The sequence below is a fragment of the Oryzias melastigma genome, linkage group LG20 (assembly GCF_002922805.2).
Source record: "Oryzias melastigma strain HK-1 linkage group LG20, ASM292280v2, whole genome shotgun sequence".
Taxonomy (NCBI): Eukaryota; Metazoa; Chordata; class Actinopteri; order Beloniformes; family Adrianichthyidae; genus Oryzias; species Oryzias melastigma.
The window spans coordinates 3,214,460-3,227,154 of NC_050531.1; the positions used below are offsets into that span (position 1 = coordinate 3,214,460).

Here is a 12,695-nt window from a genome sequence, read left to right on the forward strand (position 1 = left end):
CATAATCCGAGCAGCTTCTCATCTGACTGCAGCTGAACTAAAGTGCGGGTTCAGCCTGAGGAAGTTCAGCTGGTAACCGCGAACAGCTGATTGCTCAACTGACAGATGAAGGAGTGGCGGCAGCGAACCGGACTCTGGTTCCTAAATCAGCGGGACCGGCGGGCGAGGAGCCCAACCGTGACTCGACACGATCAGGTCGTCACGTGCACCTCTTTTGGCCAGGTCGATGGCGGTTTCCTTGCCGATCCCGGTGTTGGCGCCGGTGATGACCACGGTTTTCCCGTCAAGCCTTGCGTCAGAGGACCAGGCAGCCCGGAACAGATTTCTACAAAATTGAGAAATTTCAGCTAATTTTTTAAAAAATAGCTACAAAAAAGGGTCGTTTATTGCGATAAAACTATAGTTTCTGATATTATAAATTTTAAAAAAAAGAACACGTCACTGCTAGCTTAAAAAACTAAGCTAAAACAAACTAATTTCAAACATTTTTAGTAAAATATATATTTTCAACTTTACTAAACATGTAAAGATAAATGTAACGTTACCTTATCGACTGCATATCTGAGGACAAACGTAGAAAATGTCGAGACTAAGACGTCAGGATCCAAACCTGAAAAACTTGACACTAAATTTCGACACTTTGGCATCCAAACAAACATTTGAGGACTGAAAAGCAGCACCGGGACTAGCAATAAGTAATTAATGTTGATTGACGGTCCTTTCAACCAATAGAATACCACATGTTCGGGTTTGGATAACGCTGATTGGCTCAAATGTATTTGTGGGCGGATTCCTCCCAGGATAACGTGCTCGATTGTGGTGTCGGGGTGTGCCGATGGGGCGGAGACGTCATAAATTCCTGTGTGAATGTTACCAAATCACCGCTCTTACAAAACTTTATTAACAACTATCTGAACTATTTCAAAGTAGAATTGAAGTATGATTTAATTTATGGTTCCTTTCATTTATATCAGTTAAATAACTCGCTGTAATCTGTCGATTATTGACTTGACAATATGAAGGCCAATGAAATAAGTCAATAAATAATACAATAAAATCGCGTGTGAAATATGTGTTCCCTCACAGAACCCAGTCCAAATATGCAGGATATAATAATATAAATATATAATAGAACAATTAAATTTAATATAATGTGACCATGAGGTGTTCAAATCTTTAATCTCACTGTTTTTACTACTAGTTTTCAATTTTTTTGTGAAATACTTATGAGGAAGAAACAGTGATATAGTGGCTAGCACCATCTCTGACTTTTCTTTTAATCCCTGATTCACATCCTGGTTAGATTTTTTCTACATTTGCATGTTCTCCTTGTGTATTAGCACTCCAAATAAATACATAAAAGAAAAATAAAATAGCATTTTTTAAAAGTAATGATTCTTTAATCAGCATTTCTTCAATTTAGTTAAATGTATAAATTGATGGCTACGTTCACAGCGGGAAGACTCGCTTAGTCAAGCTAAATTTTATGACTTTTTTAGGCTCTATGTACAAAATGCCTGACCATTTAAAGCACATTTAAAGTTAAAGCAGGTCAAACTTTGACAAATCAGGGACTTGGACTTGATATTAATGTATGTATGGCATCTCCTTTTGATTCACGGAAGTGTTGAAAATCGATCATGGACGAGTAATCAAAAATCTTGGTTTGTGTCTGGAATTCTACGACAATCAAGTCGCTAAAGACTTAGCTTTGACATTTACTTTCTTTCAAGTAAAGGTGGCAAACATGCGTTGGTAAATAGTAGAAAAAGCTAAAGAACCCCCTCCCTGCTTGTCCAGTGTGAACACCATGAACGTGTGAAGCCTAACAGGTTAAGGCTGTGATTGACCCCCGTGACCCTGCACAGGCCAGAGTGGATATTAAAGGAGGATGAATGTTCATTTGTGTGCTTTCATATGACTTAACCTACATTTAACCAACAAGTTTGTGAAAATAAAAATCTGGAAGTAATTGTGTAATAAATACATTTAACCAGCAGGTGGCGCCCAATACTTAAATATTAGAAACAGGGTCAGTTCTGATTTATAGCAGCTCTGCCTCACAACCATTGACTGGATGATAATAGTTGTCTATGCTCACAACATACACACTAACACATTAACTTTCCCAAATGATCCTTAAAAAGTTCATTTGATTCTCCGAAAGAAGAGTACTGAATGGTTGTCACAGCAACCAAACAGGAAGGAGTTTGCTCATCATCAGCTGATTGTGCAAACACTTCCTTCCTTTTTCAAAATTAGTCAGCGTAAAAATGTGTGATTTCAAATGTGAGGGAAGTTTTGCTGGAAAATGTTGAAGCACCGTGTCTGTGGAAAGGTAAGTCTTAAACATTTCTGTGTGCAGATGGAGACTTGGGAGTTCTAAAAAAGTTTGTCTTCGAGCCTCTTTGTTTGTCATCAGACACAACAGTTTACCTAAGATGCTTCGTGCGCCAGAGAAGCAGCTTCCCAGAAGCTGAAGACAATGGAGCGGCAGGACGATGCCCTGAATGAACCGCCAGAACAATCCATTAGTTATAATGGGGCTATTAACTTTACCGCGGCAGAGGAGGATGCAGATTTTATTTTTATGCTCAAGACAAACAAACAAGCGACGGGAGGAGGCGGAAAAGCCTGAGGATGAAACAGAAGTGAAGTTCTGACTAAATATAACCCACTGGGCTCAAAGGAGCAAACATGAAGAATATTATCAATGAAAAACAGCGAAAAAGTATAAATATTATTACTATTTCAGGTCAATTTTAGTCAAAACTTTTAGTTCCATCATTAAAGAAAGAAACGCAGGAATTTGAGGTTTTAAAATGTTTAATTTTCACTTAAAAATGGAATAAAATCTTACAAAATTGATGCATTTATATAAAAAATGCTCATTGAAGGAATTTAAGCAAAAATTTGAAAGTCAATACTAATTAATTTTATAATTTTTTTTCCTAAAATAATCTGCATACATTCCCAAAAATAGGTGTAAGCATCAAAAATATTGAATTTTATGAGATTAATCTCTTAAATGATTAATTACTTTAACAGTTTCATACAAATTAACTTTAAATTTTAAATGTGGACACAGAAAAGTAGCAAAACTTTATGATTTGTTCCAAATAAACCATATTTATATCAAAAGTCACAACTATTTTTCATGTAATTTCCATTAAAATCCATTGGAGGGCGCTATAGGGCTCAGCTTCACCACACCGCCTGACAAATGATAAAAAAAAAGTGTCGAAAAAAGATTGTCATTAATTTTTTTAATTGATTTTTAAAACTTTATTAACATAAATAGAACACAAAACAATAAAAACATGCACCTCAGCAGCAAATCAAATCATGTGGGGATTCAATAAATATAAAAAAAAATGTAATTTCTATTGGAAAAACAGGATTTTAGATTGTAGGAGTTTGATTAAATAAAAAATAAATTATGTTTGTGTGGGAATGATACATGTAAATGCAGAATTTAAATATATTTGTGACGTGTGCAAAGAGAAAAGAACTATAAAGGTAAAGTTTAATAATAATAAGTTTGTTTTTGTGTCTGTTTATGGTCAAAAACAAAATTAACGCTCCAATTTTATGGAAAACTGTAGAAAAACACACATATTCAGAGCAGCTAAAATAATAAAATCAGGAGTACAGACGGCTTGTGTGTTCAACAGTTCGTAGGTGTAATGAGCCCAAATGTTTACATCATAATAACATCCGTTCAAGGTCGCGACCGCGCTCTCCCTCAGTCTGGCCCAAAGTGGAGCTTTCATCTACAAACCAGGAATTATCTGAAGCTTTGGGACTCGATTAGCATCTCCAAGTGTTCCCATCTGCTCCCTCCCTCTACAGAAATGTTGTTTTTTGGTTCAGGTTCACTTCTGTCTGCTCTACCTCCATGTTTGGCCTCAGCCTCTCTCTGTTGTTACATAACACACATTCATTTGTGCTTTTTGACGACCCCCTCCCATGAAAATCAAGTTTTTGTAGCATTTATCTCATAATGGAGGACAAATATGAAGAAAAATAAACTAAAATTGTAACAGTAAATGTAAACTCTCGACAACAGGGAGGGGTGAACGGTTTACGCCCACAACTCAGATTCTAAAAATGATTCAGTTTTTACGTAATTTTAGCCAAAAACTGTATAATCGTGTGGGAAAGCTTTGAAAAGAGATCAGAAGATGACTTTGAAGATCCAATCTCCAGCCTCTGATGGTTTTCTCAACTGCTGAGATGTGAATCTGCGCCTCTATAACCACAGTCCGTCCTTCACACGTTTTGTGTCTTTACTGCAGCGTCAGAATCAGAACAGTCAGACTGTGAAACATTATTTTAAAGAAAACAACATTTAAAGCTTGTTAGATTATATTAATAGAATAAATTCTACATTTGTGAAGGAAAATATATATTTTTGTGCATTTACTGTTGTTAATTTTCAGCAAAGCCCTTGACTGTAAAAGAGAACTGGATTGAGGAAGTGTGACATCATCCAGCTTCAACCAAATGGCCCCATTTCAATAAAATGTTATTTTTGTTTCCTCTACTGTCTTCTATTGGAGATTATTAATTTTTGTTAATTAATAAAAAGGTGAGAGATGTCTCTAATTTTACCAAAATGTTTAGGAAAGAATGTATACGTTTTATAAATTGCAATATTGATTCAAAATTTCAGAGGAATGTGGAACCTTTTATATTTTTTCTTACATGAAAATTACACAAAATGAAACACAAAACTGGAAAATAATCTAATAATTATGTTTGGTAAGTTTCATATCTACAAACATATTTTTTTTCCCATTTTTTCTGTCATAATTTCAGAATCCGAATTTTATCAACATATTATCTCTAAAAGTATAAACATAAAAAAGCCAAATGTATTTATCAAAGTTGTCTTAAATATTTTTAATTTATTGTAATGTTTGTTTTGTAATGTATATTTCGCCCTCTGACATTCTCATTGCTTTACTTGTCCTGCATACTTGTTCTAAATGTTTTTGGACAATAAAGTTTTAAAATGTTTTCACAATACGAATGCCGCCATCTTGGAACCAGACATCGTCAATAAAGAGTGATTGGTCCGAGTCCGTCTGTGTTTCTTTGGCAACCACTCTCGCCAATCAGGAGTGAGCTTGTCGGAAGGCCACACCCCTTCCACTTGAAAGGGCAAAATCACTCAAACATTTAAACGTTGGATGTACGGGCCTGCAGGCTCCACCCACTTTCATTGAGGCATCTGATTGGTCAGTTTATCACTTGAACTACAGAAAAATTCTTATCAAGATGATTTTAATAAAATGCATCATTGGTTATTCTGACGAACACAATAACTGATAACTAATAATCTATAGGATTTTGGTGAGTACTTCCTGTTTGAAACATCAGGGGGCGGAGTCACTCAGTCCAATACTCAAATACAGTCGATGTGTAGAATCAAGCCAGTTTAAAGCCTTTATTTGGTGAAAAAATCCTTAAAATTACAGAAAAAAGAAAATAACACATTTGTTTCAATCCTGTTTACTTCAAGGAAAATTTATTTTAATGAATATGAAACAAAGAAGCAAATCAAGTCGAGTTTCAAACCATTTTAATTTTTTAAGAACAAATATTTCGTCATTTATCAAAATAAAAGCCGGAATTTGTGGTTAAAAGCAACTTGTTTAGGACAGTTGCATTACTTACATCATTAAAAAGAAGACATTTTTACCATTTTATTACAATAGATTAACATTTAAGAAGAGTTTTTTTCTAAATCATACTCTTTAAAAAAAGTTGCTAAAGTTTAAACTTGGGATATATCGTGATACATATCACATTTTGTATCGCAATATGTATCGTATTGCCAGACTCTTGCCAATACAGAAGAGGAATTCTTAAAAAAAATCCTGATGTCTTGCAAAAAACATAAAAACCATTCAGGACTGAATAAAAAGACCTTAAAGATGAACCTTTTAGAAAGGAGTCCTTCCAGTTGAAGCACAAACTATAACGTCAAACTGACCAGTTAAACAGCAGAATATAGAATTTAAACAGAAGTGAAATAAAAGAATAATAGTTTGATCAAACCCATCGTTTACTGCTTGAAATCTTCCTTGATCTCTGACATTTACCAGGAGAGCGGCGCCCGTTTGATCCATCAGGATTCACCTTTCCTTCATCTCCACCTTCTGAAGGTGACCGCTTCCTGTCAGATCCGTGTCACCAAAAAAAAAAAAATTAGAACAAAGCGTGAACTCTGAAGGCAAAGCAACGCCGGGATCTGATGAGTCAGGGCAGATGAAAGGCGGCGCTGGGATGGGTTTGGGTCGGACCGCCTTTGAAGGAGAACAGACACTCATTACAGTTCTGCTGGGTCCTGCAGGAAACTATTTATAGATCCGTCTCAAGGAGGACATTGAGAGCCGACTCAAATAGTCCTTTTTAACACCTGCTTTGATATTTCTATCCCCAGAGGACAAGCTGTCAAATCCTTAACTCTACTCTAATGCTGCTGCAGTCCGAGGAGAACTTCAGGAAGAACTTTAAAAAAATATATTAATGCACCCTAATAACAAATACCTTTCTGTATGTTTCTAAAGCTGGGAATACTGCTTCCTTTCAGAGTAAATGTGATATTTTTACACTCAGAAAATGATGCGTTGGTTTGTAATTTTCTCTCTTTAGCATCTCAGTTAAGGAGCAGGGGCGTACTCAGCAGTTTGGGGGCCCCAGGCGAATCATAACGAGGGGCCCTCTGCAGTGGTTGGAGTAAGTATATTTTTTTAAACGCTTATCGAGGATAAAACATCAAATAACTTCCTCACTGATCCAATTTTTATGAAACCCAAATAACGTGTTAAAGTCAAACCCCGGGGGCCGGATCCGGCCCTCTGGGTAATTCTATCCGGCCCTCCAGATCATTTTATTTTATTGTTATTAATGCCCAGATATTATCTTGCGCTCATTTCTAACTTGTATAATTTTGACAAAATATGTTTTTATGGAGAGTAAAATATTGAAAGTTATTTAAGGTTTAAGTTGATTTATTCTGGAATAATATTCCTGACTTTTTATTATTCATAATTATATTAAAAAGATGCAGTTTTAACGTTTTAAAAATGGGCACTCTGCCATTTCTTCAGCCTATTTTGGAAATTACTAAGATTTTTTAGGCTATTTTGGAGTTTAGCTAATATTTCAGGTACATGCTAGCTGTTTTGGCTAATTTAGCCTTTTTCAGTTTTTTTAATCCAGTTTGGAGTTTAATTAAAAAAAAAGTAAATTAATCAGGATTCAAAGAAAGACAAAAACACTTCAAACTGGATCTGGTTTTGCTATTTTTTTGCTTTAACTTTTTATGTAATGTAATGTTTTAATCAGTTTTGTTCTGTAATTCTTTATGCAAACAATACCCAACAAATTTATCTTGTAAATAGCATTAATATTTAGAGACGTATTGAAACAAAACCGGTTCAATTTAATCAGAAACGCACTTTAAACTAAAAGTGAAACACTTATTTGTAAATAAATAGGAAATTCGATTTATAAAATATCATTTTTATTGCATTTTAACACACAAACATTTGAATTACCCTTAAAAAAGTGTGTAGTTAATTTTCCATATTAGGTTTTAACCTTTTGATTCTCTCCCCATGATTCCAAATTGTAATTTAACTGTCAAGTTCCAATTATGTGAGTTATTGTTTTGATGAGTTAATGTTGGATTAACTTTTAATCGAATCAAAAGCTTCAATAATTTAACAATCAAAGAAAAAAAATACAGGTTTAAACACTTTTGCAGGATGTAGACAGTTAAACCTGAAGATTTAAGATTAATTTTTTTTGTAACTTTTTTTTGTCCTGCAGCCGTCCTGGACTGAAAGAAATTGTTTTCACAATTATTTGTTCTTTCTGCGCCTTTGAACAATTTTCTTGCCCCCGATACATACTCAAAAACTCACCAAAATTCGCACACTGGTGAAAAAAGAACTTATTGAGAGACCTTGCCAAAAAACAATGTTTGAAATTTGATTATTTTCACATTTTCTGACAATATAGGAAAATAAAACTTGTAAACTCTGCAGGTAGAGTCTACAACTAAAGTTTGTTGACCTTCGACCTTAGAAAGAGGCAGCCATTTTGAATTTTAAAAAATCTCCCTCAGTCCAAACTACAAATTTAAACTGCTAGAGATTTGGACCTATCATCTTCTCACTCCCCGAGCATCACTGGGAAGCTACTTGGGAAAAATATTTATAGTTTGTAGATTCTGATCGGCGCTAGTGTGGTTAGTTCGCCGAAGTTGCGTTCCCCTGTAGCTCGCACATTCGTATCCAAAAATGTAATACATGAATCCTTGGCTCAAGCTGAACAAAAGGACATGACATATGATACAATCATATCAGGAATGTGGGCGTTGTTAGCAAAAAATGTTGGTTGTTAAGGAAATCCCAAAAATTACTTTTGCAGATTCTTTTAAAAATGACATAGAACTGTTCGTAAAGCCCAGGCGACGAAAAAATCCAATGGTTGCTATGAAGAAAATATAACTGAAAAGCTGCCATTTTGAAAAAACAAACATTTTTAAAATGAATTTGTCACATGCGGTTCTTATCAGGGTTGCAGGGCAGATGGGGAGGGGGAGGGGCGTGTAGCAGCTCAAGCATTGATGGTGGGGGTGCACCTGGCGGCCATTAAGCATCGCTCACTTTCATTTTAAATTTTGTTCTCCTTTTAATGCATTAAGAATTTACTGCTCTGAAGTTAAAAGTTGATAAAAGACACAAACTACTTTTCCCTTACACTAACTAACATGAGCTACTTTGAGGACGTTTTTCACATTAGAGTAGTGAGAAACTACGTATCACCACCTGATAATTAAGTCTGTTTCCCACTTGAACCCATGCACCTTTAGACTCCTAGTCAGCGGGAAAACCTAATTCCTTTTGCAAAGCACAGTGGAAGACGTGCAACGATTTTACAGCCAACGTTCTGTATGCAGACAGACTTTTCAGAACCAGAAGTGAACAAAAAAGAATAAAAAAGACCATCAAACGAATCCAAAGAAGCTTGAGTTCCAGCAAATGGAGCAAAATGGATTACACCCAAACATTGTGCGTTTTTTTAAGCTGTCAAAGACATTTTACAAAAGTCTGTGAGTGTCAACACTGTTCCCTTAGTAGCAGCTCAGAGTCCAGCTGCAGATTTCTGTAAGAGAGTGAAGGTTCATTGAGTCCAATATAAAAACCACCACAGTTATCGAGTCTAGACGCTATGAAAACATAAAAAAACGTAAAGATTTCAAGAAAAAAACAAGCAGACTAGTATTTAATCTGGTAGTAATTAGTGAGAGTGCTTGTACTACCTCACTATATCATGTAGACTCCAATATCCTCCATGCGTTTGGATGTACTTTCCCCTGAGGAATGTCATTATATATGTTATTTATTCTGTTTAGGGCCACAAGAGTCAGAACTGAATCCCATCACGCAATTTATGGCTTCACCATTTGAAAATCAAATTACATCTTCCGATGGTGGTATAATTAAATGTGCAGCAGAAAAGACGCTCAGATGCTGAAAGGGAGCAGGCTCCTCTAAACTCACAAAACAGAGAGCACTTTTTGGCTCAGGGCGAAGATGGAGATGGATGAACAGCAGGAAAAAAAAGCTCTCTATTTGTCGGTCTGACCTCGTCTGACCTCCTGCAGAGTCCGCGGTCTCTCGGGAGCGGCTGAAACGGAGGAAAACTTTGGAACTCTGAGGCTTGGAAGGCAAATCTGCTTTTATTTTGAAAATCCTGGTTTGCAACAACTTTTATGCCAAAAAGGACGTGATTAAAAACAAATTAAAGGTCTATAATGCATAATATTTGATTACACTTTCTAAACGACGTACCTGAAGTCTTTAGAATTTTTATGAGAGGCTTGAAAACCCAAACTTTTCCAGATTAGATCCAGTCTGTTTTCCTTTCAGGGATTACATTACGTAAAATCTCACATAATCTCAGTTTGTATGTAAACCAGATTCCAGCTCTGATCAGAGCGATTAAAGCCCGAGTCTCTCTGCGGGGAGTCGCAGCCTCAAAAACAGATCTTTAGATTAAAAGTGTCGGATGTGCAGCTTTTCTTCTGGAGTTTTCTCCTGTTTTATGTCAAATAAAGATATTTATTTTCATTTTTACTGCTTCCATATTACATTTTAAATCTTTTCAATTAAAAAATCAATTAATTTAATTAAAAACTATGTTTTTATTGAAAATAAATCTAAAATATGTTTTTTGGTGCACTAACTACTCCTGTATTTACAATTTTTTTCAGCTGATGCACCGAAATTCTTGTTTTTTCTTTGCTTTCAGGGGCTTTGCAGCAGAACCATTGTGAGGACCTCTTTGACATTCATGCAGTGAAAGAGGGGAACTGAGAGGGGAGCTGGCAGGGATCATGTGCATGTGAATGAAGGCAAAAAAAAGAAAGAATTCAAATGAGGATTCTTGGCGTTTCTTTGTACGTTTGCTGAGAGACGCTGAAAGGTCCGGCAGCGTACAATTGATTTTCTGTTGCAGTTCAGCCGTGCGTTTTCTGCCAGGAATGTCAGGTCAGAGCGCACGCTAAAGGAAATCCCTTTTTCTTCTCTTCTTACACATATTCCTCCTTTGCTCCGCACAAAGTAAAGTCATTGTTGAAGCTCTCGCAGAGACCAGAACAGAAAAAAAACAAGTCCCAGAGCTACATTAAAATGCTGCTTCCACATTTTCACAATAGACAAATTACATGCAGCAAAACCAGGAGGTGTGAAAAGGTTTAAAGTATAAAAGTGTTGTGCGGCCTGCAGGAACTACCCGCCCCCTACCTCACCGCCCTCCTGTCACCCCGTTTTGACCCCCATCACAGGCCGAGTGGCTGCGACACGCCCCTCACTCTCCCTTTTTATCACTCTGATCAGAGCCTCAGGTTGCAAATTCACCAAAAAGGTCGCTTTTCTGTTGGTTAATCTCCATAGCAACCATTTCATTTTTTGGTCGCCTAGGAGTGACAAACAGATATACGTCCTTTTTAGAAGAATCTGCAAAAGTAAACTTTTGGATTTCCTTAGCAACGGAGGTTTTCTGGTAAATGAGCCCACAATCCTAATGAGTTCACACTTTATGTAATATTTACTCTCTCTCTCTCAAAACAACATCCAAAACGTCAAAAAAAGACGTGAAGGGGGCCCAAACCATGCATCCATATATGAAGATTTGGGAGAGAGAATATTTTTATATTAGATATTAGCAGTGTTGGGACTAACGCCGTTTAAGTATAACGGCGTTACTAACGGCGTTATAAATCAAGTAATTTAGTAATCTAACTAATTACTTTCATCCTCGCTGTAACGCCGTTATAGTTACTTCGTGTAAATCGCGGCGCGTTACTTCAAAGTTTGATGATCTTGCTGGAGCTGGGCGCTTCGCACCCGAAAGTTGCTTGTGTTGCGCGCCCCAAGTTGCATCAAGATACATGAGAAAATCCGGTTTCTTTTCAAAATATAACCAGTTTTTCACAATAAAATGCCACGATTGACAAATGTGATCATAATTTTGTATCTAAACAGGCGGTAGACACGGATATAAACATTACAATCACAACACAAACGTGCGCGCGCGAGCACAGAGACACACAAAACAGACAGGCACGCACACTTTTTTTCTTTTTTCACAGACACGTACACACGCAGATCAACGTGGATAGACTCCGGTGCGGAGTGAGGAGTTTCGGGAGTTAATAAAACGACAACAGAGAGACAGAGAGTAGCTCATCTTAGCAGAAACGGGGTAATATTTATAAAACACACAACACAGACAGACACGAGCGCGCACAGATCAACGCAGTGAGCAGACTCCGGAGCGAGTGGGCGGGGCTGCGGGATTTTGGGAGAGAAAAAAGAGATGCAGAGAGCTGCTCCTCTTAGCAGAAATATGGGTTAATAATTGTAGTTTATTAATTTATTATTGTTTTGCACTTTCAGTTTTTTAAGCCATTTTGTTTAATTATAGTTGTAGGTAAGATACTTGAAGTATGTTAATAGTTGAAACGTTTACCTTTTTTGTGTGAAGTTACATTTTTTATATACCACTTGTTGCAGTGTTTTGTGTGATAATTCTGACAAATAAATATTGAAAATTCTTTCCCTAAACCCTCTCTCATGTGTATCCTAAACTTAGACAATATGACTCCATTGGAAAACTATACCAGTATACTATTGTCGGTTATCATTTATTATTGAATGTAAATTATTTTTTTTATTTGTAACGCAGGCAAAAATACAAAATATTACCATATTTAAAGAGAAATTTAAAACGAGTTACTTTGCCAAGTAACTAATTACTTTGAAGATGCAGTAATTGAGTTACTAACTCAATTACTTTTTGGGAGAAGTAACTAGTAACTATAACTAATTACTTTTTTGAAGTGAGATGCCCAACACTGGATATTAGAAATATGGGCTCAGCAAACAGAAAACCTCCGTTGCTAAGGAAATCCAAAAGTTTACTTTTGCAGATTCTTCTCAAAACTACATAGATCTGTTTGTCCTCCCCAGGCGACCAAAAAATAAAGTGGTTGCTATGGAAGTTAAATATTTTATTTATAGAAAAAAATATTAAATACAATAACATATTGAAGTATAAAATATGAACATTTAAAATTATTTTATAATTGTAATTTTATAACAAAAAAT

General features: G+C 36.0%; 1 protein-coding gene across 1 annotated transcript in view; it reads right to left on the minus strand.

Moving 5' to 3' along the window:
* The window catches only part of rdh12l (retinol dehydrogenase 12, like), a 3,979-nt gene extending 3,274 nt beyond the window's left edge, over positions 1 to 705 (minus strand). The window contains exons 1-2 of the mRNA XM_024280647.2: positions 546 to 705; positions 210 to 325 (exon numbers count right to left, since the gene is read on the minus strand). Of these exons, the coding sequence (XP_024136415.1) occupies positions 210 to 325; positions 546 to 559 (130 nt within the window). The 5' untranslated portion in view covers positions 560 to 705. The remainder of the gene's footprint in view (positions 1 to 209; positions 326 to 545) is intronic.
* Between the last annotated feature and the right edge of the window lie 11,990 nt (positions 706 to 12,695).